A 27,743-nucleotide genomic window follows, 5' to 3' on the forward strand; every position below is an offset into this window, starting at 1 on the left:
CACAAACAGCTAAAGACATCAAACAACTGAAACCAAAAGACAGAAAGTGAGCTGATGAAGGGGTCACTCAGACAAAGGATACAGATATGTCAAGAGTGGAAAAATGCTGGGGTTTAAAATTGTGCACTTGCTGGTTTCTGCTGCAGGAACCTCTCTGTTACTGCCCACAGTCAGTAATTACTCTCCTGAGCCATGGGAAATGGTCCAACACATGACATGACTTGACTGTAAATACATTGTGGTAGGAATAAGGTATGCAGTGCACACATACAAACACACTCACAAACACAAGTACATTAGATATTGAGAAACAGATATGGACTGTAAACCTTATGTAACAAACTTAAGCTACTGAAATGGACAAAAACAACACAATGGAATCCACTACTTAGACTGCTGCTGAGTTGATCGGATAATGCTGATTTAGCTTCTATTAGCCAAGTGCAACTCTCTGGGGTCTGTGGAGAAGCTCAGTCATTGGCTACGTACCGGCTGAAAAACAGCAACTTCAGGATCTGCTGTATGGCTGATGGGGCTTTTTACACTGTGGCTTTTTAGAAAATTAATTAATTTGCTCTTGAAAACAGAAATACACATTGCAATCATGTATAAGATTTGTATTATTCTTCATACAATTTAATACAATCTTTACATCATGAATGTGTTTATATGGCAAGTTGAGTGTATGAGTTCATATGTGCGTGTTGTTGTGAGTACGTACTATGAGCTACTCTTCCGATTACCCTCCATTACATTCCACACTAAGCTCACACTTGGGAGAGTCAGCCAATCGTGCTGATTGCTCCAGCAAGTGAAGGTAATGTACCCAGTATTGGCTTATTGCAGCCCGCTGATAGCATTGTGCTCATCGCGGCCAATTGACTTCATGGTCTTCCGAGGTTTGCCGAGACTGATAAGGCTTAGATTCTGTGCTTTTTCACAGCCGTTTAGTCTGCACTTCTGCAATTTTGGAATGACCTTGTTAACAATGTTGTAAATTAGGATTAGGGTGGGATACAGAAAAACAAACATCCTATAAAAGTATCGCTACTTTAGTATCCTCGCTCACACACCTAACGACGAACATGAATCACACTACAATCTGGGTCAGTAGTCGTATCACAAGAGCATATCAGTGTACTTTCCCTCTCTGTCTCTCTGGTATACCTGTGATAAGGGGGCAATACACAGACTGTAACCTGGATATGAGGGAAAATGTCCTGAAGGGTGGAGGAGAGGGGGTGGAGAAGGAAAAACAATGTAGTTCTCATACCTCAGGAAGCAAAGTCTTGCCAAATGCCCCCTCTGTCAAACATGTGTGCAGCATGCCAGGAGTGTGTACCTACATCTAACTCCATAGAACAGAGGCAGGAGAGGGTTACCTGCCAACATTCTGGCCTAGAAATGAATACAGGGGAGGTGAAACACGAGGGCGGGGGGGGATTTCTGGGTGGACTTCAAACAGTGTATATAAACAGTATGTGAGAGCGTATTGTCAAAATGTCTGTGAAAAACAATGCACCGTGCTCTTTACAGCACGGCCAAAAATGTGTCTGTATGCTGAAGCACGTATGCGTGGGTGTGCCCGAGTGTGACTGTAATTGTGTGTGAGTCCCTTTGATGTGACCATCTGCTTGAGGTCTTACTCTGCTATCAAACATACACTCCCTCACCCTTACTGTCTGCCCTTCTTTTAAAGACTCTGTTCTGACTATCTGATACCTTTGCACCTTGTGTATGTGTGTGCACCAGTTAATTCAAGAACTAAAAATAATGCTTCCAGTAAGATATCAGACAAACAGACACATCAAGAGCAAATCAAAACACAAATATCCCAACATTTAGTGTATCCAAACAATTCACATCTCCTAAACAATCTGTCACCCAAACGAGTCGAATGAACCAGCCAGGGAGTGACAGAGCCTGCTGAGCCAAGACTGATTCATTAACCTGGGGACAGTGTGGGCATCTCCCAACATCCACTCTGGGAGATTTAAGCTTTCTTCATACTCGTGCTTGGCACCGTAGCACAAGCTTCCACGGACGGTGCACAAGCTCCGAGCATGAACGGAGGCATTTATACTCTGTGCACTGCATTATTCTCCGAAACTGAATGCACAGAGGCCCACAACAAAACAATGTCTAAAACATCAAAACTTTTTCCCAACATTTTGAAACTTCAAAATATCAAGTATACATCAAGCATAAAAACATAGAATGATTTGCTTCCAAGGGGAACAGTTCAATTACACCTGTAAAGGTATTCACAGCTGAGTTGGAAGTGTGAAATACAAAAGGAATGAACTCCAACATGTTACAGTAGGCCTACTGTAACAGTCTCTACACAGGAAGTGTGTCAAATGGGAGGGGAAAGGAGGGGCTGATTGGGGGGAGGTGTTGAGGCTGGCATAGACTGACGGGGAGGCCAGGAATGTGACCTTGCACGAGCACAGCAGCTCATGTACTGTGTATGGAGGGGTGGCAAAAAGTGGGCTAAGACAACAATCAAAGAGTAGGACCAACAAAAAAAAGGAGAAAGTTGGACGGGGTCACAAAAGAGGAAAGCAAGTCATTCAGTATGAACGCTGAAATTGATTTCACTTTGACGTTATCTGAATTAAGTAGGAATTGGTGTTGAAATTTGTTGAGGGCTGTTCGAGTCATAAAGGTCAATCACAAGATCTGTGGATGAAAAGGGATTCTCAGACACCATCTGTACTGAAAGGACTTTGTTAGTTGTTTACCCTGGTAACCAAGTTAGTCAATTATAGCAGATATTCCTCACAATCACATCTCTGTATCAGTTTTTATTAATATTTTCATATTAAATATTGAATGGATAAAAATACTTTCTTTTAGACAAAAGTCAGATGGGAAGATTATTACCGCTCTCATCTATGCCACATAACTATGAAGCTAGAGCAAATAGATGGTTGTCTTAGCTTAGCATAAAGACTGGAAGCAAGGGGAAATAGCTAGCTTGACTAGCACCATATCTTCTACATTTCTGTTTGTTTACGGATTTAACATTAAAGATGTGTTCATTAGGCAAATGAACAGGTGCTGGTAGGTATTTCCTCTTTGCTTTGGACAGAGCAGGCTCGTCGTTTACCCGTTTCCAGTTTTTATGCTACGCTAAACTAATCAAATGCTGGCTCTACCTCCATTGTTAGTGATATTCAACTCCTCATCAAGCTCTCAATAAAAAATTAATAAAAAGAATATGAATATGAGTATTTCCCAAAATGAACTTTAAAAGTGAAGTGACTTCTAAAGAAACGATTTACTTTAGGTACACAGATTGGTCTTGTTTTTACAATCTTGAAAGGTGAGTAATGGTCAAGCTGATGCATCAACAGAGGGGACTCTTCAAAGTGTGGAATAATATGATGATACATACTGGAATCCTCACAGGTCCACACTCAGGCGAAGGCGTCATTTTGTGTATTGGAACAGTAAAAACACAGCTGCATTTAGAATCAACTTTAAATACCAGTGACATGTATTTGTCACTGGATTTCCAAGAAGGAAAGGATGGTGACTAGAATGGAAACGAGGGATGAAAAGAGAGAAGGAAACCAAAAGGAGAGGCAGACAAACAGAAATGATGAGACAAGTTATTCACAGGAACCACCAACTCCAGAGTGTCCTTCCCTAAAGAACTCCACTGAGGGTGCTAAACCACTTCCTCTTTCCTTAGTTATCCTTTCCTACACCTACAACCAAGGCAAGTGCTGACTATGAGGCTATGAGTCCAGGTCAAAGGTCATGCTTAATGCTGCTGCTGGTTGGAAGCTCATCGTCGTGTTCTGTTGATGTATTCCCACTGGTTTATATTTAGATCAGGAAGGCAAAGCACGGTGCCTCTGCAGCTATAATCAAGGAGAACAAATATAAACTGTTCTAGCGGCGATCTCCCTCCAGCCAGCTGCCACCTCATTTAGGCTTTTGTTGTGAAATGAGTAAGAATTATATCAATAACTCATCATTTCTACTCCACCAATCAATGGGTGTGCTTTGTGCTACACTGTTATCTCGCTGAGTGTTTGTTTTTACATTTGTTTGGTGTTGTTTGTTGCGGACGACAAGAGCACTGTGAAATAAAGTCAACCAATACTAAATAGATAGTAGGTCTAAAGTCAACCCTGTATTTTATCCACCATAGAGGAGATGATTTCAATATGATATTGATCCCTTTCCTCTCTTGCCTCTTAATCTGTCCTTCTCTGTCCTTCACTCATTCAAGGTAAACCTGTTAACTTCCTGGATCAGAGGATGTGAGGTCACAGAGCTAAGCAAGCTGCCTCTGAAGATAAGCACTGGATGAATTGAAGTCCTGTGTTTTCTGTGAAACACAAATTACCTCTATATAAATCAGCCTAGATACTACTAAAGTATATGTGCGACACTAAAGAGACACGGAACTGAATAATGAATGTATTATGTTGTCTTCTTTGTCTTTCTCAAACCTTTTTTGGTTAGTTCCCACTTTTGCCTGATGGATTTCTCCATTGTCCATCTGTTTCCTCAATATGAACAGCCATGAGTTTGCCACAATAGACTCGAGGAGGGAGCTAGATGCCTAGCTAGCGAAAAATATATAAAATATCAAATGTAAAAAGAAAAGACAATACCATTCATCATTTAACACTACTATACAAAACAACCTTCAGTAAGTCATATGATGAAAGTTTAGATAAAAAGATTAGAATAGGGTTCACCCCAAAATCTATTCATTGTGATGCTTTAACATAGTGGTAACCAAGAGGCAGACAGCACTAAGTACATTTCTTTCGGGCTTTCTTTAAATCCCATTTCAGTGCTCCTTGAGTTTGATTTCAATAACAAAACAAACGCATCTCTCCTCACATCACATGCATCATCTCCTAGACCGTGCCCAACCGATGACAAGGACCGTCATGCAAACACTTTGCATGACGGTCCTAATCATCTCCAGATGGTAGTATGGTGGAAGATATGTCATTGCCATTCCAGTTGCACTCTGCATGCCCCGTGGAGCACAAGGCTCAGACTATACAGCATCACAGGAGCCCCATAAAAAACACATCTAAACAACAGGTTGTCAGTTGTAACATGCACATCCTCTTTGTACACAGGAAAGCCGTGACACTGACCGCTCACCAAGGTACACCCTGTGCCGCAGGGAGGTCATCAACTGAGCCATCACAAAGCCTGAGCTGTGGAAACTTCTTGTTGATTACTGGTGTGCTGCTGTTGTCACAGAGATAGTAAAATTAACCATGAATGAGGTTTCTTTCATGGCAGTGCAGCAGAAGCCTTTAGGGCATGGTGTGTGATGTAACACTGTCACAAATGTGTCATTCCCAGGGGCTTAAATGGTGGCGATACAGAGGGGGCTTTGAAGTGTCACAATGAACACTGGGCTTTGTGCTCCATCAAGTCCGCCAAAACTTCGCCAATTCCAAAATCGTAGCCCCACCCCCATCCAGCGTCCTGGGTTCCATCACACGGACCCAGAGATGGAGGTTACATAACTTGCCGATAGGAAGTCAGACTGATTTAAATGAAGAAAAATGACCAAAGACGTTTGACCCTTTTGAAGTTGGCACTGTGCGATTTTGCAAGCTTAAGCCTCCTTGTAAAAAAGTTTAGAGTGGGCCTTTTCGCCAAAATGTAGTGCTCACATATGCACACACACAAGAACAAACATACTGACAGCTCCTGCACATTTCCCATGAAAGGTTTTCAGCAAAGGGCCGGTAATTAGAGTGAGAGACAGAACGAGAGTGAGTGAGGACTCCCAGCAGGCTTTGAGACAGCGGGGGGGGAATATGAAAGCCTCGTACCCACGTCCAGCCACCTCTCTGGTATTGTTTACCAGCGGACTGACGACACAGGGGGGTGTTTAATGAACACTTCTCCCCTGCCGGCTGTCTGAAAGTATGTCTGTCCATCCAAAGTTTCCTGATGACTCTGTGCATTACCGGCAGACTGCTGACACAGAGGTCGGAGCCAGGATGGATGGGCCAGTCACACATCGAGTTTGTTCTATTTATCATAAAAGTGTGCAAAGAGGATGACGGCGAGCTTTGCAAAGTAATGAAATTACATGTCAATACGGTGAAGGCTTTTCATCAGGAAGGAGTCAGATGAGGATTGATAATTGTAGGCCAACAAATACGACACAAGTCCAGTCACAAAATAAGCATGTTTGCAAGGGTGTGTATTTGGATGGATTTACATATTTTTGCTTTCTATACCAGAATATCGTTTTGATCACAGAAACATCTTATCAGGAAGGAAAGTAAGACGTGAGGGGAAAAGGGAAAAGGGAAATAAATACAGGTCTAAAGTTCTTGGCATCGTTCACGACATCCAGTCTGGCTCTTATCTTAGAAAGGCGACTGGCTTGATGATTTTGTAGATGAGTCTACGATCTTATCTACATTCACATCCAGTGTCTCATAGAGAAACCGAGCCTGTCCTCCTCCACTCAATCCCTCCCTCCTTCCTCTTGTGAACACCGGACGAGATTATCAATCAGAAAGTGTGCCTTAGAATCTCTTCACATGACACCAGACCAGACCTGGACCGGATCAAACACTTTTTCCAAACACGTGACAAAATAGTGAAAAAGAAATCCAACAAAACACAACCTATTATTTTGAGTCTCAAGGTCTGTGAGTTAACTGAACACATGAGAATGTAATAAAAAAAAACAGCGAGGACTCACCAGCTTTTTGTGTCTCAGGAACGGTAGAGGTGCTCTGGGAAAGAGAGTAGAAAAAAGATTATAGTTCAAAAGTAGCTGCATCATTCTTCAAACTCAGTCAGTAAAATCCCTTGATCTGCTGCCATTTAACAATGTGTTTTGTGCATGAAAATGAATGAAAAGCATCGTGAAGGAAAACATCAAATAATAGTATTCATGCAGTGCTACGATGCTGTGTTAGCTATAATTCATTTGCATGTTCTCCCACCCAATCGACGGACATCTTCTGATCTATTTGTCTTGTCTGTGTGTATTTCGAGTCTAATTGTGTATATAATCCTTGAAGATCCACGACGATAATAAAACTATTTTAAGAATATTGTTTGAAATCAAAAGGAGTGTGCAGCTACAGTATTATGGTGCTACACACACCAAAATGACGAATACAAATTAGCCATATACACAAACACACCAAGGACAAACTCTGAATGCATCGTTTAATAAAGTGCAAACTTTGTAATAAATGGTCACAGCCGACAACAAGCCCACCCGAGACTTGTGAACTCATGTAACATCATTAAAAGTCAGAGAGTGCACTCTCCTCTGATTCAATGTTGATCCAACCCTTATGTAGGTCGTCTGGAGAGACATTACTGATAAAACACATTTTGTTGCCAAAGTAGATTTTCGTCATTCACGTAATATTTCCATCTTTGATGTTCTTGTGGGTTTTAAAAAATACAACTGATTTGAAACAAGGTTTCTGGTAAAAATAGAGCATTTAATCAAGCAGTCATTTCTTTGGCAAAGTGTGTGTGTGTGTGTGTGTGTGTGTGTGTGTGTGTGTGTGTGTGTGTGTGTGTGTGTGTGTAGGACAGCAGTCAATTGGAATGCGGAGGTCTTTCTTGCCTCTGACTTTTGACCTCAGGTTCCTTGGCTGACCTCCACACCCTGACCTGTTTTAATCCACACTCTCCTGGAACAGATCAGACAGGAAAAGGAGGATAGGGCACATACTCAATACATTTCATCCACTTTGTCCAAATAACCTTTGGTGTGCAAAATGTGTAAATATCTAATTTTTCTCCTGATATTTCTGTTCAGATAAATGCCTCTTCTTTTGTGATTATTTCTTTCTCTTTAGGCCTAATTAAAGTGATTTGGCTGTGTCCTGCTGTGGCTACTTTAAAGCCTGTTTACCCTTTAGCACCTACTTACACAACAGATTGAGAACAGCCAAAGCCACACTGATTATCATCTTAAAGGAACAGTTTAACATTTTGGAAAATATGCCAAAGGTAGCCTCTGTTATAAGGTTACAAAATACACCTACCAGCAACTCTAAAGCTCACAAATGATGTATTATGAGGTTATATCTTTCTTTAATTGCACTGGGGATATGTGCGGGGATTTATCGACTGGGAGAAGTAATTACTGGAGTCTCCTCTGGTTGCCTGACAACCTCACAGTGACGAAAGATCTCAGTGAGATCTCCCGACCAAGAAATAGTCCGACAGCTGGTAACGGCGCCATCTGTCTATCCGTCAGCGGAAGGTGTGCTTATGCTTCGGTTTCTCAGCATTATGATCAATACTATAATTTTAACAGTTACAGTAAGTGTCTTTTTCACAGTCTTCCCCCAAAAAAGTCCACTGTGACTACACACTAAAGTTTAGAAATCTGATTCACGTGAAGTTCTGTAGCTTTTGGGAATTTCTCCTGTGATTCACTGTCTGTGGCTGATAAACAGATGAGAATTTAAGATTAGAGCGTTAGTTTCATTATTATTCATTCTGACTTCACACAATCAGACTGTGTAGACTAGAGCATGTTATAATATGAGAATGAAACTGAATGAATCTGAAACATATGACTATAGGCCATTCCCCTATGCTATTACATTTATTGATGCACCACCACAGACGTGACACAGTCTGGTGAGAGTGAATACAATGTGTTTGACACATGTTTTTGATGACTTGTTGGCCCATTAACTCTGGATAAAGTGTTGTCTTGGTCCCAATCTGTTTCACTCAGATTTAACAGAAGCCAGTGGGTGAGCTGTCGGCGCATACAAACTTGATCTAAAATCACGAGTGTGTATGTCTGCCGAGTTGTGTCTGTACGCGTGTGTGCGTATACAACTGTGTGAACATGTATTTGTGCACAATGTGTGGGCAAAAACAGCATTTAATCACTTCATGGGTCAAGTTCCAGAGAAAGAGTGGGTACAATTGTGGACAAATAGCTTTACAATTTATTGCGGATTAATGACCGAAAAAGAAACCGGGGAGAAGCCACAGCCAAAGCCTCCTATACTCACTCCTCTGTCACGAAATCACCAACACAAACAGAACAACAACAGTGAGGTGAAATCAGAGATAGATTTATATTCAGTGCTGTTTCAGCTGTTGGACTTCGGAGTTAGCTCTGCTCTTTCAGCTACAGAAGTGTCCTCGCTGCATTCCCTTGTGTGCAAAACACTAGATAGTGTCAACCCGTTTAGTTTTTGCCTATTCATCTGTTGGATATAAACTGCCTCCGTTGGCAAACAGGTTAGATAAAGTGCATTTCCCCTACTTTCTTTTCTTTTCTAACCTTGTGTCTTTTTCTCACTGTGAACAAATCATATGAAAAACCAACATTGAATTGATCCTACGAACAAGTGTGTCCTGAGCAGCCAAAGCCAAATATAATTTATTCATTTATTTGCCACAAACCTATTCAAACTGTGGTATATTTGAGTCAATGCCACATGCACCGTCTTGCTGCTGTAAATACTCATTAGCTCACCAAATGTGTCTTAATCCGCTGATGAAAATAGTCCATTAAAATGTCATTTTCCATTCTGTATGAGCAACATTTGCTGAACACTACACTGCCCAGCTTTTTTAAGAAGTTATTGAGTCTTTTCTAAAAGTTAAACTAAATATTTTTGACCTGTTTTTAAGACTAACATTTTAAGTGGGAATGAATGGGCTTTGGGTTGGGTTGTGGCGGGAAGTATCAAGACAGATGGAGAAACACATTGTTTAATTCAGACTTTTTTTGTGATTAGATGCACACACGAATAGAGAATAGCAACAGCCTTATCCTTAAATTCCACTGTATGTTACATTTAGAAAACAGTTGCAACAACTCATGTGTTGATTTAATCGAAAGGTTTACAATGGTATATTGTAGCACAGTGGTGTTAAAATGAGAAAACAAAATCAATGACTTTCTGTACATTTAATAATTAGCTACAACTTGCAGAACAAATGGCCTTGAATAATTCAATTAATATATGGGAGGTCTGCGTGGCTCCTCTGCTTAGCACTAACAAGACATTTCAGTGCACCAGTGTGCGCCCTTCCTATTGTGTAAGCACCACACCACGGGTTCCTGTCAATGACCCATGAAGTCACTTACACACAGTGTAAATCTCACCTTCACACAATGCTATGTTTTCCCTCATAATAGCAATTACAGTTGAATAAAGGTGAGTGAGAGACCACCGAGCCTAACAAGAATGTGAATGAATGGGTACCAGCAAGTGTCAGTGTTTTCATAGTACCACGTTCGCATATTTTCCCCATGTTTGCCTGCGTTCCCCCCTGGCATGCCACGGTGCAGGTTGTCCGGGCCATGTCAGGTGTCCACTGGGGAGCTGTAGGCTGCAGAGCACACAAGCGTCAGCTGCCTCATTTACTGCCACTAATTTACTGGAAGTGGGTTGTGTGGGGGGCACAGGGAGTATGGTATGTGTTTGCTTTACACGTCTGTCGGTGTGTGTGTGTGGGTGTGTGTGTGTGTGTGTGTGTGTTTAGTGGCTTGCAAGCATGTGTGCCTGCATGATTAACCACGGTAGGGTCATTATAGTCATTACTGTAGCAGGAAGCAAGCAAGTTTTACAAGAAATCATTTTAGTTTTATTCATGATTTTACAATTACCAACAGACTAAGTTAGCTCGTTAGTTGTTTCAGAAATCTTGAAAGAAAAAAGTTGACTGTGTTGAAACTAACAAGTAGAGCTGGGAATTGATTAGGTTTTTTATTTACTGATGTTTAACAGTCTAAACACAAGTAGCGACACAAAAAACAATACTTTGATTTACAACATTTTGAATAAAACCAGTTAACATCCAGTTTTCCCTTTTTTTAATGTCAGGTTTTTAAAACCATCTCTGTCTGACAGTATCAAATATATTGTATATCATGTTGTTCCATTTCTTTGTTGAAGCCACATGATGTCTACACTGGCTAACATGTTCAAAACCAAGACTCCTTGTTGCCGTTGACAACAAATGCTCCTCATTTTAGACACATTTTCCCAAAATTTAGGGATCCCCTCTGGAATTTGAAATAATGTTCTGAGGGTTTGAACAAAGTTTGACTGCACAGCATGATTTTGTCCTCGCTCATTCACTGGAGTTTTAAATCAGGAAGTATAAGAATAAATAAAGAAGAGTATAAAGCTGACCAAATATTTAGAGTCAGCTTTTGGTACTTGACAATTGTTGATATTCACTCATATTTTGGTTGGCACCAAATAAAAAGCTTTGAGGTCCAATACACAGCCCTAGTAACAAATACTATTTTGTTTTTCAGTAACAGACCCATCGTGTAGAGCTGAGTTCACATGCTTTTCTGTGTGAGTGAGTTAGTCAGAGATGTTAAGCAAACCATTGGCATGTGGCTCTTGCACAACAAATCCGAGCAGTCCACCATGCCTCTCTCAACCCCACCGCCACCCTCTCATCCACAGCCCCCCTCATGCACTGCAGCTGCAGCATGTGTGGTGTGTGTGTGTGTGTGTGTGTGTGTGTGTGTGAGTGTGTGTGTGTGAGTGTGTGTGTGTGTGACCACCCATGGTCTGTGCTGGCTAAGGATTAGGGGGCTCAGGCTAACCCAAACCTTTTTCTCCACCACTTAACGCAAATGGCTAAATTGGTGCAGATGGCTTATGGTCAGGTAAGCTAGTGGCTCCGGCACTGAGTATATAAGGTAACTGTGTGTGATAGAGGGAACAGAGACATTATGTGTGTGTGTGTGTGTGTGTGTGTGTGTATGTGTCTGTGAGTGCATGCGCACGTCTGTCGAGGACCATGGGCGATGTTATCTGAGGCTCATTGGCTGGTTGGTTTTTGACTGCCGTGAATTTGCTCTTTCTGCCCTGCACTTATGAAAGAATATATTCTCCATGCTCCGTCAACCGCTGAGTGCACGTGTGCTGGGAAACGTGGGAAAAAACTCCATTTTTGCCTTCTACTTGAGGAAAAGACGAATGCCCCACTCCACATACTTTCTCCCCCATGTTCCCTTTCCACATTGAAGAGTTTCCATATGTCACACTTGAAGTGTGTCAACAGGAAGTGATGCGATGAGTTGGTGTAATGATGCTTGGAACGTTTCCTGCAGAAGATGTATATTGGCGTCCAGATGTTGGATTTAACAGCTATTTCAAAAGAAAACAACTCCAGATGAAATCTGGTGGAATTTGAAGAGCATTTCAGCAACATCTACTGACTTGTATGATGCTCGGTGAAATCACTTTCAGTCTTTAGTTGGACTTAGTACTTAGGACGTTAATGATTTTACCATACATAATGTGTACTCAATCACACACACACAGACACACACACTCAGACCGCCAGCTGAGGCCTCATTCTCTCACTCAACCTTAAGTCGTGAGACATGTTCTGTGTGGGGTGATGATGGTTGAAAGACAATGAGAAAAGGGGATGTGCATGCACACACACACACACACACACAGACAGATACATACACACATTTGCCTTTGTTTACAAGAGTAAACCAAAGCAACAGGCTTCTGGTTTCAGGCAGTGTCTGGTGGGATTTGGTGCTGGGCCCCTGGAGCATAAACTGTGGACTGTTGACTGGCCCTTGGAATCCATCACCGGACAACAGAATAACACTTAATTAGTCTAAGCATAAGACTCTTCCTCCAAAACAGCAAACTAACAGGTCATCACCAAACTTCTTGTCCATTACATTACATTACATTACATTACAAGCAGACGCTTTTATCCAAAACGACTTATAATTCTGATTCTATCACACCGTAGGCACAGCTACGGGAGCAATTTTAGGGGTTAAGTGTCTCGCTCAAAACTGTTTATTATACATAACTTCAGGTGCAACTTCAATAAACATGAGCTGTATCTGCATGTGTGTATGCAGACCATAACTCTTTTTTTCAAGACAAAGTCCGAAATGAGATTATATGTAGCCATTAAAAATTGGGTGGTATTTTGAGTGTATATTTGTGAATCATGCATGAAAATGCTTCACCTGCAATTAATAAAAAAATAAAATAAATCACTTTATGATTTCAATGGAGAAAAGAAATCAGTCAATATAAAATAATAACTTTCTGCATCTGAAAGGTTGATATCGTAAAAAAAAGTGACATTTATTGACATGATATAACACCGAACATGTTACAAAGTACAGTATAAGTCAGTATAAGGTCAAAGGGTCTTCTGATTTATTATAGGCAAAAAACGAACGAAGCCATTGTCAACATCCAGGAAGGGCTTTGTCCCAGGGAGTGTCCCACTCGAATACATTGAAAACCGACCAACATCACTGCATTATTCTACTCCTGTTTTATTACATTGATTATGAGACTAGATGTGTCACCTGTTCCCGCTCACCATGTTCAATTTGGGGCTTAAGGAGTTAAAAGAGATAAGTCTTATGATCCCAACTGCACCAACAATGCTAGCCCGTGGATTAGTCGCTTTTATTTTTGGGAGAAAGCAGAGAGTGGGTTAACAACACTGAGGGATTAGACTGTCCTCTGTAGAAGACTCTGGTGGCCCCATAGTAGTTTGATGGCAGACATCCAGCTTATTGACTTACCAGCAGGACCAGCGGGCGAGACCTTGCTGGGTCACAGAAAGTTTTGTGACATTTACTAAAGAATGCACACGCTTGACTGTCTGCTGCAGAGGGCACTGCATTCAGCTGGTCAGCGTAAGCTTTGACCGTTGGGTAACTGGATATTTACCTCTAAATAAAAAACAAACTCATTCGATAAGTAGGCCACATCCCCACATTACAGCTGAGGGCAAAGATGATGAATTGGACAAAACCCCGCAGGTGTTTATTGGCTGACGTAATATTACTTCAAGGGAAACATGAATGAAAACACATCTTCAAAACAAAAATGTGAAAACATGTTCAAAAGAATGTTACAAATAAAACCATCAATCATAAGCCTGAATCAGTGTTGCCTAAATCACAGCTGGTTTTACAATGAATTCCTGTGTACATGTTTCAGCATCTTTGGATGTGTGTGTGCCTCTGAGAGTGCAGTTTGTTTGTTCGCTGTGTGATTTATGGTGGTTCATTATCAGCGGGCTGCAGGGGTGTTTCCAGATGCCTGCATTATCCAGTCATCCTTAAGAGTTACTGTCAACAAGTGCATCATCCTGCTACTATTCCCTGCACATTCACTGTCTCTTTTATGTAATAGATGTAGGTTACGCTCCATTGACATAGTGCCTTTGTTAGCAACAAACACAGCGAAGTGATGTTTTCATGGTGGATGAAAAACTATGATTCATTTAAGTTTTAAAAATGTACCACAAAACACATGAAGCCAATGAATGTGGTAACTAGTGATTAAGCTTATGTGATTTCGGCGATTTGGGAGTATGTTGTCATGAAAACAAACAGAGAGAGTTGTCATTCCAGATACTAAAAAAGAAAACTTTCTGCATTTTATGAAACAATTTAGGATATCATAGCTCAAAGCCATTTTGAGAAAATGTTCAGTTTGCAAATTGAGTCAGGCTGATACACGTGGACAAATTGAATGACGCAATGAAAACGGGAACTCTATTAATTATATTCTTGTCTATAATGTTCTTGGAGTGCTTTATGCAATGACTGTAGCCTTGAATCGACAGGAAAAACAAGATGTTCTCGTGGGGGTTATGGAGAAGTTCACTTTCCACATCCCGTTCCAAACACAAGCCTTTTCTTTTTTCTTTCCCTCTTTTTGTTAAACCACAGCAGGTCTATGTTTGTCTCCTTCTTACAGCTGTGCTCAGCAGAGGACTGACCTTGGGGACAATGACAGCACACAAAGCGACAAGCGTGGCCATGACCGGAGCCACCACTGGCACCCCTCGTTAGACTGAATGGCGGTTGGTTTCACAGTTAATTGACTCATTATGGCCGACTACAGTCTTTAAGCCAAATACGTGGGTGGAATGTAAGCAAACATAATTATCACTGCTGCACATGGTGTGGACTATTGACGGAGGACTGCAATAAGAGAGAGAGTGGGAGCAAACGTAGAGATAAATAAAAGGCAGTGGGAGTAGCAAAATATTGAGTCTGTGTTGTGTGGGACGAGAGAAGGTGTGGTTTGGATAAAGGATGTTTGGGGACTATGAGGCTGCCAAACCGGAACATGGAGGAAGCACAGAGCAGAGATCTGCTGGTGACCTTAGCACGCAAACCACAGCACTTCTATTGTCCACCGAACTACAGACAGATAAAAAGCTATATACATACATAACCAACTGATAGGGAATAAAGCAATTCCGTCACTCTGAAATAAAAATATCTCTCAATCAATCATGTCCTCAAAAAAACCCTTGAGTCCAGAAATAACAAATTCCAGAGATAGGACATCTGGTACTCTTAGATCTCTCTGTCAATTAGTGACAAAACCACCTAAGGAGATGACAAAAGTCGTGGAGACAGACCCAAACAAAGGGCCAAAGGTTGCCCTGTTATGGAATGTATACCAAAGACGATGAGGGCTGGGTCAGGGCAGAGCCTTCGCTGTCACCATACAGTGTATGCATGAAACATAAAACACCCCTGTGCTAATTTTAACAGACAGCCATGGTCTGTGCCTTCTTCAGAAGATGAGGTCTGCAGGGGATTCTGAGTATGTCTCGCTGGTGGGAACGCTCCATGCTGAGGGTGACTGATATGTTGTTTCCGACTGTAACATTCAGAGGAAGGTGGTCAGGGGTCAGCAGCCTCCGCCCGCCTCTGTGGTTTGGCACATCCTCAACAGCCAAAAGAGCTCTAAAAATAGAGTCACATAACAAATGGCTCTCACACCACGCATAACTTAAGTTTGTTACTACAGATATAAATCCAAATTAATGACAGCTAATGCTGCTATACATTATTTTGTCTTTACAGACTTATTCATGACTGACTATTAGTTGGTCCAAAAAAACAATAACCGTCATAATAATAGTAATTTTAAAGAATCATTGGTTTTAGATTCTTGTGTGAATATTTTCTACTTTCCTTGGTTTTATGTGTTTGTAAACTGACTGTTTAAGACTCTTAGTTGGACAAAACAAGACAATTGACGACCTCATCTGGAGCTTTAGCAATCTTCTCTGTTTTTTTGACATTTCATAGACCAATTAACAATAATAAAGGAATCAGCAGATTTACCAATAATGAAAATAATCAATAGTTGCAGCCCTAAATATAAGATAGAGCCAAATCAATAGTAAAGCACAGTCTGTAAAGCACATTAAAGCCACCTGTTGCAACACAACAATGCACGTCAAATACCATTGCAGGACACCTGCTACACTAAGCAAGTAATAGAAACATGCCAACAAAAACACTCAGGGGCAAAGAATAGCAGTGCAACCATGAGAAAAAAACACCTGCTGTGGCACAACATCCGTTAGATATTAGCCCCACATTCGATGCAAGAATAACAGCCACCTGCTGAAGGCTAACAATAGCCATCAGCTACGTTAGCTAAGGAGCCAAGAATCTATTCACTTGAAACCCAGTGCTTTATCCACAACAGTGAGTGAATGACCATGTACATGCCAAGTGAATGTCCACTCATCACCAAAGTACACAGCCACATTCCACCACTTCACATTTATCAGTGTTGCTTAAAAGACAGAATAGCAGGACCATGTGCTCGGTACAATCACAGCAAAGTGATACACTGAGTTCCAGGAGGTGTCAGGGGGACAGGAAGAACACAAATACCAGTTACCTCTTGCATAATCCAACGGAAGATGGAGGGAATGCAAATGCACAATAATAAACACTTAGCGAATCACACTGCCTCTACAAACATACATAACAAAATACACAGACACACCAGCCACTCCTCTGCACATACACTGATGGCCATGATGGTGGTTCAAAGCCTTGTGAACTGCTAGCATGGCTTGGCGAATACTAAAAGTACTAATATCAAACGCTTTCTTAAACCAAAGTATTTGCTTTGGTCCAGAGGAAAGAATTAGTAGGTTTACTTTTCACTGGAAAAGGGAAGGGAAGATCCTGGCCCAGGATCAATTGATAGCATAATTAAGTGACTGTACACACCTCCTGAAAAAAGGTAATTTAGTCTTTAGTTGCTCTTTAACACAAACAAAGACACACACTCATGTGATCTCGCTGTCAGTTGGTCTTACATGAGCTTCCTGCCAGAATTTCAAATTTGAACCTTTCACTGACCTTCTGCCTGAAGACATTCATCTTAATACTTTATGTACAGTATCAAAGCTGTGTTGTAATAGGTCGACATACTACTCCCTTTATTTTGACTGTAGAGTAGCAATTTCTGCGTTGACTTTAAAACGGGTTGCGCTTACCGTTGCCTTGCCAAAAAGATATATGTTGTTTGCTGTCCTGTGTTAACTTGCAAATACTTTCTTGTTGGGATTGATGTCGAGACACGTTCAAGGCAACACATAAAATGCTAATTCAAATGCTATGTAGCAGAGTCAGTGATTTATCATCTGGCATTTTTTTTAAGTTTCATAGGTTTTCATAGGCCTGGATTTTTCTTTTTCTTTCTTTTTTGAGCATACTGTATACAGCACAAAGTTGGTTTCAGTGCAGGATTGATTTGCTTGGAAGCATGTATTCACTGTGTAGTGAACAAGTAAGAAGAGTAAAAGGGGCTTGTGATGTTAAGCCTTTCTCAACAGTGCCAGAGATCAAAAGTGTGGATGATGAAGTTTGAGGTGGTGTATTTGTTGTATTGTGAGCAGCTCTGGTTATTCAGTCAACCCATGTATAACATATAAAAGTGGCCAGAGAATGGTCAACACTAGGAGAAAGGATGAGATTATTTCCATTATAACATTAGATGACACTCATATAAAAGGGAAACAAATGTTACTGAAACATTTACAGTAAAATAATGACTCTACATACTACCATCCCTATTAGAACTGAGTTATATTTTTATACAACAACAGATGATAGTTATTCTGTACTTGAAAAATATATTATAATATGTATTTCTTCTTGTAAAACTATAATGTCTGGGTGAATTAAAACCTCAATCATGGTTCTTCCTCACATCTGCCTTGTGTTTACATCATTTAAAGGATTTGTATTGTCTAGCTTAAAAGATTAAGTTGCCGTCCCAACACTTAAGTTTGAAAGGCCCTTCGACTATTTACCACTGAGAATCCCCTTCATGAAGTCATCATCTCTTTGGCCTCCATCAATCACCCCGCAGGGCCTCCACTGTAAAAAAGCTTCCTATTAGGAGCAGTGAAAGCACTGTTTACCCAAGCTTAGTAAGTTACCTTGGGTTACTGCAGGAATGGAGGTTGTGGAAACAGTTGGCAGCAGACATTATGCATCACACTTCATAGAGCAGGTTGCTCTGTATCCCTTAAAGTAACCGTCACACACGAGGGAAATATTGCGTTCCTTTAAGACAGCATGAGAGTTGTGACGTGCAACAAGACAAAGCAATGTCAATAAGGAACTGCGAAAGATAATTCAAGAATGCGAGACGTCCTTTCCACGCATCTTGTGATAAAATATCTTGTGATAAAATATCTTGTGATAAAATATCTTGTGATAAAATATCTCAAAGCAGTTATTATCTTTTTTTTCTATATTTCCAGTGCTCAGTCCCCTGGCTACCGGCCTTGTTCACTTTGCCCTGACAGCATTTGCAAAGCAAGGCTGACAAAGTCATTAAATGAGCAAGCAAGAGGTTTGAAGACGCCCGTCTCACTTGAAGCGTGTCCCTCCTCGTTCCCCTCCTGCCATGGCTTTTCACCCCCAGACCCCCCTTCTGACCCCTTTGTTGGGGAAAAGGGGTCTGGATCTATGGAACCAGCTAATTATAGCGTTTTAACGTCTGCTTGGCTAAGCCCTAAGTGCTGGGGGACATTCCTACAACTGGGGGATTCACTAGGAGTGTGTGTGTGTGTGTGTGTGTGTGTGCCCTGTGTTTGCTGTTTTAATTGAAACTTTTGTACCACTGTGTCCCAAGGAGAAAAGTTTGTTTCATTTGAGACGTAAAAGTTGTTTAACAGTAGCTCTGCATCAACTAAAAAACTCTGCACATGAGAGACACCGGAAACTAAAACAGCCACAACAATGGACAACTGATGTTTCGCAATTTTGAAATCATGAAAAACTGCAAAAACAGAACAACAGTCATACTTTAAACAAGCCGACACACAAACCTGGCCAGCATTTTAAATAAAATGCAAAAATGTAAAGGGAGGAAAGCCAAGAAGAAAATAAAGAACATTGGTGATGCATGATAGTGATAGATGGTGTGTGTGTGTGTGTGTGTGTGTGTGTGTGTGTGTGTGTGTGTGTGTGTGTGTGTGTGTGTGTGTGTGTGATCTCGAAGCAATCTACTGATTATGGTTTAGATGTATGATATCGAGCTCCTGACTTACCCCACTCTTAGGTTTTGCTCCAAGGGCTGATGTAGGGCCTGAGTTGGAGGCAGCAGGAACATGTGGATGAGGAGGATTTTGTGATGCTGCTGGTAAAGATCCTAAATCTAGCTCCTGCACAGGTAAAAGACAAAGATGACAATGTAGGCATTATATTGTTTTCCTCCAATATTTCACTATTTATTCAAGGCTGATCTAGTATTATCACTACAAAGTTCATCAGCAGATGAATGATACCGTGTTTATAGACATTGTTATGCCTCATAATGGCCACTAAGGGACAGATAGGATTATTCTAGGTAAGGAAGAAATGAAAGAACGAATGAAGGTAATTTCTGGATACATTGGGTACAATATTTTCATATAAAGAAAAGAGTTTTTCCAAATGAAGTAGAAACTGCAGCCAAATCCAGCAGGATAACATGCAGGTGCGTACCAGGAGTGGTCGTTGATGAAGGGTCGGCGTGCCGTCCATGGAGGAGGTGGCAATGAGAGCATTCTCAATTTCCTGGTCCAACTGGTCCAGCTTCATCAGCAGCAAAACCATCGAGTCCAGACGAGCATGCTCATGCTGAATAAACAGACAAATCAGAGAAAAAATGAAATATTACCATTGCAAGCAACTCATAAATGTAGGAGAGACACTGAAGCCAAAATTGCTCCCCATAGATAGGCCAACTCCCTGTACGGCAGCTCTGCCCTCATCAGTGTGTGAGTGGCTGAATGAGAGGCAAATGTGTCTGTTGTTGTGGTAGAAAAGCACCAAATATACAGTATGCAGTTTATTTACCATACGCCTCCAAGGATGGAGAAGTTGACAGAAGAGTGCCACTGAAATTACAAAAGTCAATGGTAATGCCTTGTAAAGTTGGAAGCATGGAAATGGAGATGAGATGTTTTTGAAATGCACAGGACGACATTTGTTTTCCTGCCTACTGAACTTGAACAGTGTGTGGGGATGGCTTACTCAGCTTTCCAGCTTCTTACTTGATCTGAACAAAGGACTAAATGAGCGAAGTATTAACAACATACAACAGTTTGATTCAATATAGAAAGACATAAAACAGATGCAGACTAGTTGGCTTGAAGGACATTAGAATAAGCTAAAATAAAGTTTAAATATCAAATATAGTTGTTGGATTTGTTTTTTCATCTAAGGCCTACCTTGATCCGTCATATTAAAAATACTAATAGAAATATATTTTCAGAATATTTCCAAACAATTAATCTTAAACTAACTCAGTTCTTTGGCCTGTAGCCCTTCATGCCAAAATACTGCAAACTATGCTCATCCATCTTTCCCTGCTTCTTACTTCTCTTTCCTCTTGCTTTTCAACTGCTGCAGATAACTTGAATCCTCTTTCACCCTCTGCTCTTCTGTCTCGTTCTCCGTTCTGCACATTTAATATATATCTCTTTTGTATCATCTCCGGTCCATTTTTAATCACATAACTTCACGACCTAAAACATTTTCCCTTTAGTCCTCTCATCTGCAGCGCTTAACTATCCGTTCTCACGCTGTGATAACAAGCCTCACACTGACCTCAGGTGGTGTCTCGTCAGTAAGACAAGCTACATAACATGCAATCCATACCACCTTCACACTGTTTGCTATGCCTCAATCCTGTTTTGTTTGATGCAAAATAAACCCTTGTCTGAAGTTCAAACATTTCTGGACTTCTTAACACAGCATAGCTTTTCATTTCCTCCTGCCCGTCTTTTATACCGGCTCCGGGTGTGGCTCTCCGTCTGAGCTTCTCTCCCGAGAAGAACCCCAAGAAATGACATCACACGGCTAGCTCATTAGTCCCGCCAAACCTCATCGCAATCTCCACTAACAGACCCTGTTAAACACCTCATGAGGGTGACCTCATGGGACACACAGCCACTATGATTGTATGTTGCAAAGGTATGGAGGCGAGTTACCGTGTGAAGGTGTGCCTGGATTTCATGCGTGTCTGTTCTTAGGTGTGATCAATTAGAGAGAAATCTTATCGTTATGAAGTACTAAACATATCCTGTGAGGTGGCTAGATCTTGTTTTAGTCAAGTTTACAAATGGGTGTGTTCAGAAGACAACATTCATATGAGCTGTGACTACCGCTAATGTGTGCGAGGTTGACAGGTTTATGGATCCTATAGAATCTGCATCACGGTAAACAAGCTCCAGCTCTGCCTGGCTCCGTGCTCCGACCCCAACGTCTTATGACTTGCGCTGACATTTATTTTCCAGTTAGTGTCCAACTAGCCTGTCACAAGCTGTTGTTATTGGATTTGCCAAGAGAGCAAATGGACATTGAGGGCCATGTGTGTCATGGAAATGTGTCTCGCATTGATGCATTCATTGGCATTCCTAGCGAGTGGCAGCGCACATCGCTACGTTCTGTGTCCTTGGCAGAGTTTCACAATGAAACATTGTATCGTGGTAAAACAATGACATCTTTACGAGACCTTACTGAATGAACAAAAGCCTCTGGCTCGAGATGGCAATAACAACCACAAAACAGCAGAGTCAAACACAAGTGCAGTGCGATGTCAGGCGCCTCAGAGAGGCAATGCTTTTTCGGGGGCATTCTGGTGGTTTGGGTGTTCTCAGAAGGTTTCTTTTCTCTCTTTCCAATCTTTTGAGGTTTCTGTTACATTCCTCTCGACTTCCTGTTTTTTTGAGATGGGAGACAGTTCCCACACTGTTTGAACTCTTAGTCCCCTCATTCCCCTTTCCTTGCTCTCTTTTTCAAACCCCCTCTTCTACCCTGTGGCCCTCATCCCATTTGTCAAACCTGTCCATTAAACTCAAGGGTCAATTTCTCTGCTGAGCTAAACATAGTGTGCACACGATTATGCATACACTGTTTAATGTATGTATCTCATTCATGAATGAGCAGTTGATTGTCTCTTTTTCTGCCCTTCAGTCCTCATTTATCAGAGAGAGCACTGAGATGATGATGTTGCCAAGAGGTCTGCTGTCAGATAAACGACAGTTGAGCCAGTTTGGCCCTGGGGTCAAGATAAAGCCCTGTTGCTAAAACAAATAAACACAGTAACAAAGCCCAATATCAGGTTAATCCGAAGCTATTATACAAACCAGATGACTTCAATTTACAAACTGAATCTGCAACAACAACAACATGGTTCACTGGGGACATAATCATTTGTGAGTACAATATCTTGACAGAGATAATTGTCCACTAGCAGATAATAACATCAGTTCTGTAATTTCCTTCATGATATCCAAGAGCTTCTTCTCCTTTTTTCTTGATGCAAAATACAGTCTGCTACCTCCCTTGGAGATGATAATGTTAATTTGTGCAACCTTATTTCTTTCCTGTGCTCATGACCTTCCCAAAAGCAGATTTTCTTCCTAAACTGGCTTCATACAGTATGTATGAAGACTGTGAGGTCTTTTCACACCCCGTGGTGAAAAGCCTGTGGATGAATTTCATTGGTGCCCTACAATTTAATGGCTGAACTCTACTTGATTTTCTCAGATATTGAATCCAAAATAGTGAAAGACATTCTAAGATTAAAATTGGAGCCAGTGGTAATAAATACGGCACTGGTTTTCTGTGTCCTTGCACTGAGACTGTCATCTCTGGTTTTTGGCAGCTGATGGGAGTGACTTCACCACTGGTCATGACTGAGCGGGCCTCCAAATATTTGTTTTTGCACACATGGATGGAATTTGTGTTGAAATAATGCAGTGATTACAGACAAAAATATCTGTGATTACCCAATTCAACTGGCATCACCATATGAAAACCACGAACTGGTCTTCACTCAATATCATAGCTCATGTCACGTTTTTAATTTAAGGTCGAAAAACATTTGTGTTATGTACTTTGTAAAGGGGGCTGTAGAAGTGTGTATGAGCAACAACATGACATCCCACATTATCTATGCGGATACATACAGAGACACTACTTTGAAAGTATATTGCAGTAAATTCAAAACCATGGGAATCAAAACATCCCACACCCCACACACTGACCAACACTACTAACCGCCACGTTGCACGCTTCAGTATAACACAATGTTCTTGATATCCTATCACAAGTCCTAAACCTCAGAAAACAACAGATAGTCTTGATACACAATGAAAAAACACTTAACACTTAAAAATGTCTTTATAATGGCCTCACAACTACATGACAGTGTTTTATAAACCGTTAAATAAATGTTTTTGTAACATTTCAAAGTGCAAAATGTATAAGCAGTACACTAAACCTGTACAAAACTACAACCTTGAATACAACCCATGCATGGGATTTCCACATGTTCACAAGCGGACGATCGTCTTCAGCTAGAAGCTTTCGGACTTTCCACAATATGGTGCTTGTCGAAACAACATGCCTGCTTAATGCGCTCTGCATTGTAAATAATGGATTTTTTGTTGTCATTCCAAAAAGGCAAACACTGCAACTACTCATTGCTTTGTTCCAATCAGCCCAACTCCAAGAACTGCTTATTCTAGGTTTTTGCCACTGAACTGTACCCACAAGCACACCCGCTAGCAGTGAAAGAGTCTGTAAAGAGAACAACATACAGTATTTTCTGGAGAGTGCAGGAAGCCTTTTACTTGAGCCTCCAGCTCCTTCTGTGTTCATGGTCTCCATGCCCTTATAGGACCTTGTTTTGCAATGAGCCGTTGAGAAAGAGTAAAACATTTCACACATCCCCCCCCACTCACCGATCTGTAAGCATGTAAGAGTGAAGTCATTGTTTTCCGAGACGATTGCCAGAGTGTGGGACAAAAATGATTTGTAGTCCACGAATGCCCAGTAAGTGTCAGTTCATTTAATAAAAAAAAATAAAAAAGGAACTTAATTTCGAGGTGTTAAAGTGCCAGAATCGCAATTACTACGCAGAAACAAAAGCCAAGATGTATTTAAATGTCAATCGTCATCCACTGCATCTCTTCTACATCGATATCAAATATAGCCTTACCTTTCTCATTCGCACTTGGACCACGCTGTCCTCTTTTGGATCTCCAGGTTCATTTGTTCCTTCTAAAACCGGACTGGTAAGTTGTTTGTCACTGTAGATAACGGTGTGTGCTTCTGGCTCCTCCATTCTAGAGACTGTAGCTCCTGGCCTCTGGTGTTCCCTCTGACCATCTGCCACCTCAGGGGCAGGTGACTCACTGAGGTAACAACCAAGGGCTCGGTTGCCATGGAGTCCCTCTAGTGAGAGCTCTTCGTTGACCTCTGCAGGGCATGGTGGCAGGTTTACAGTGTGCTGTTCAGAGCCTGCATGTTTAACATCCAGATGGGACTGCTGGACATGTGGATTTTGGTTGAAATCTGAGGCAATGTTCTTTTGAGGATCCAGTGCAGGGGTGTCATCTGGCTCAACGTGGCTCACTTCTGGGATAGTATCCAGTTTTGAACAGCTATTTTCCAACTGCAGGGCTATGGTTTCATCGTCACAACAAGCCAACTCTTTGGACACTGAGCCGACATCAGTGTTTTCCATCGGCTGACTAACGGAGGTTGTCGTTTCCACATACCGGTCTGCACACTGAGTAATGTATGTCTGTGTGTAGTTTTCTTCTGAATATCCAGTATCCAGTTCTTCAGATGACACGTTGCTGTTAGCTGTCATAGAGCAACACTGACCATTGAAAGATATATCAGATGATGTGATTGGCTCATACCTGACCTCTGCTGCTGCTTTCTCGCTGCTTTCTGCTTGTGCACTTTCCTCTCCCTGAGGCCCGTTCATCGCTGTCATTTCAACATTACGCAGGTCCAACAATGTCTGGTGGGATATTTCGCAACCATGAGCCTGATCCAAAACACCAGTACAGTCGTGACGATCCTGCACTAGTCCTTGTGTGTCTCTTGAGTGAAGTCCTGTATTTTCATTTAGAGTTTCTGGGTCATTTAATCCATCCAGCTTGACAGCCGCCTCCGCGCTCCGGTTTTCAGTTACTCCTTTGTCACATACTTCCTCTACCACTAAAGTCACAACTGGTTCCACAGTTGTGTTAGCCTGTGACGTCACATCACCACTCTCCATCATATTAACTGAACTGTGAAGCACACCAACAGGTAAGGTTACACTTGCATCAGCATGGCCAAAAGTGGAAATCTTCTCTTCCTCTACATCTGGAAGGTCAGTTTGAGGTTCCAGTTCAGCAGCAGAGAACTGGTTTAGTGCGGCCTCAGAGATTTCAGGAGGTCTGCTGTAACCCTCTGTATGGCTCTCCTTTGTTTCCTGATGATTTGGAAGTTTACCAAGCGGTTCACCAGCAGATCTAGACAGTAGAGGCCCATTGTTTGAAGAGATAAAGATGCATTGTTGCCCTTCACGTGAGATATGTCGACTTTTAAAGACATTATCGTCATTGCAGATGTTGTGACTCTGACTACTCTCTGTGCCGTTTTCACCACTGATAGTGTTCTTAGTGTGACTGCTGCTACCAGTTGCACAAGAAATATTTTCCCTGGACGTCACACTCTTTGAGTCACATTGAAATTCTCCAGACTTCCCAATGTTTGCGATATGGAGATGCTCTGATTCAGAGGCCCTTTGGGGAATATCAACGTCCACCAACTCACCAGGGCCATGAACTGACTCCTCCTGCAAATCCATTGGAACTTTTACATCACTGTCCATTAGCTTCAACTGTTCTGATGCAGTATTATCATACACAACAGAGGCCGGCCCTTTAAGTGTCTGAGCCAGGTCCTGTGTGGGCAGTTGGTGGCAGCCCTCTGGCATGGAGGCACACCTCGTCCGTCGACCTTGTTTGGAAGACCCTGCTCCCATCCAAGGCCCATCGCTGTCCACCCCAAGGCGGCAGACCAGGTCCAGATCATCATAGCTGTACTGTAATCCTGAAGCATGAGTCACATGCTCCTCCCAACTTCTTTTCCGTATGGCTACTGGCATGGTGGACAGCCAGTGCTATCCCATAGAGCTGCTTTTGACAGCAGGCAGAAATGAAGAACCAGGTATTCTGCAATCAAGAAGAGAAATGGGGATTAGAAACAGCCAGTGTTCGCAAGTTATGAGTTGAGAGAACCTGAATATACAGATGGCAATAAGGTAAATAACGTTTCACCCTTAAAGTAAACAGCTTGGGAGTAGTGAGTAAAAGTTCAAGAAGGATGTAATTATAACGCTTTCACAATTCCCTGGAAAGTATACACTCTGCTGGATCTGTATAAAACAACCGGTTTCCCAGTTATGCTCATCTGATGTGGGATTATCTTTTCAAGCAGAGCTGTTCCGAATTTCACATCACAGCATGCCAACTACATTGCATGCTCTTGAACTGGAATCGTTTACTTTGCCTGAAGTGTCAAGAAGCTTCCAGGAATGAAGCCAACTGGCTCATGATAATTATGAAGGATAATGTAGACCTCTCTTGTTTACTTTTGAACATCTTTACAATGTGATCTGTAACCGAACCACTTCGTCATATTTACACCGCAATTTCAATGGACATTCTTTAGGCAATAGTGGTCTGAAAAATTCTTGGTGTTGGTTAACTGTCATTCTGTACACACTAAAATGAGAATGATGTAACTAAAGGGAGTTAAAGTGCAAAAGACAGTCAGTGTCCCTGAACAGCTGGGTGTCCACAAGCCAACATTATCATACACAACAGAGGCCGGCCCTGTGGGTTCTATACATGAATCAAACCGTGCTCTGTACTGTGCAGTTTTTTCCCCCTGTTGTTACAGGTCAGAATGTACAGAAGTAAAGGAACACAGGGAACAAGCAGGATGTACTCAATTCAAGCTGAACATCTGCTAAAAAAACATCATGATAGAAGAATAAAGAGTATTGTACAGTGAGAGACTACAAATCTACTTTCAATACAATTTTTCTATCATTGTTCACATAAAAGAGTCAATTTTTCCAACACAGCTATTAGTTTCTTAAGCAGTAAAAGTGTGATCAAAAGTTGCGACAGGCGTTTTTTTTCTCCACTTTTTCACCTTTTGTTTCCTCAGGAGAAGAGCCGGATAGTACCAACTGCCATCTTCACCTTCTGGCATGAACCTGCTCCTGGTTATAAATTAAGTAAAGAGGGGTTACAAAAAGTGTCCCAAAGCAGTTGCTCCTTCTATTTGCCCAACAAACCGACAGCAACGCTGACACTTCAATACAATTCCTTTATGCTGGAGTAAGAATGTTTCGTTCTTGTAAATTCTCCAGTGATGACACAGTGTTTTACGATATAATCCGGTAGCTGTATATTCAGTGATTAAACACCGGGTGATAATCCAACAATCTCTTATAGATCCAGAAATTGCTTTGAGTGCAGTTATCCAGAAATGTAGTGCAAGTTGCCTTTTCATTCATCTACTGAAAGCAATGCGTAGTTGTTTGGGAAATATGAATCCATCTTTTTTC

General features: G+C 41.5%; 1 protein-coding gene across 2 annotated transcripts in view; it reads right to left on the reverse strand.

The window, feature by feature from the left end:
- dlc1 (DLC1 Rho GTPase activating protein) overlaps positions 1-27,453 on the reverse strand; it is an 80,668-nt gene extending 53,215 nt beyond the window's left edge. For both annotated transcript variants that reach the window (XM_079279493.1, XM_079279492.1), the window contains exons 1-5: positions 27,326-27,453; positions 24,321-26,337; positions 19,814-19,948; positions 19,378-19,491; positions 6,716-6,749 (exon numbers count right to left, since the gene is read on the reverse strand). In XM_079279493.1, the coding sequence (XP_079135619.1) occupies positions 6,716-6,749; positions 19,378-19,491; positions 19,814-19,948; positions 24,321-26,270 (2,233 nt within the window). In that variant the 5' untranslated portion in view covers positions 26,271-26,337; positions 27,326-27,453. The remainder of the gene's footprint in view (positions 1-6,715; positions 6,750-19,377; positions 19,492-19,813; positions 19,949-24,320; positions 26,338-27,325) is intronic.
- Between the last annotated feature and the right edge of the window lie 290 nt (positions 27,454-27,743).

The sequence above is a fragment of the Melanostigma gelatinosum genome (assembly GCF_949748355.1).
Source record: "Melanostigma gelatinosum genome assembly, chromosome: 11".
NCBI lineage: Eukaryota > Metazoa > Chordata > Actinopteri > Perciformes > Zoarcidae > Melanostigma > Melanostigma gelatinosum.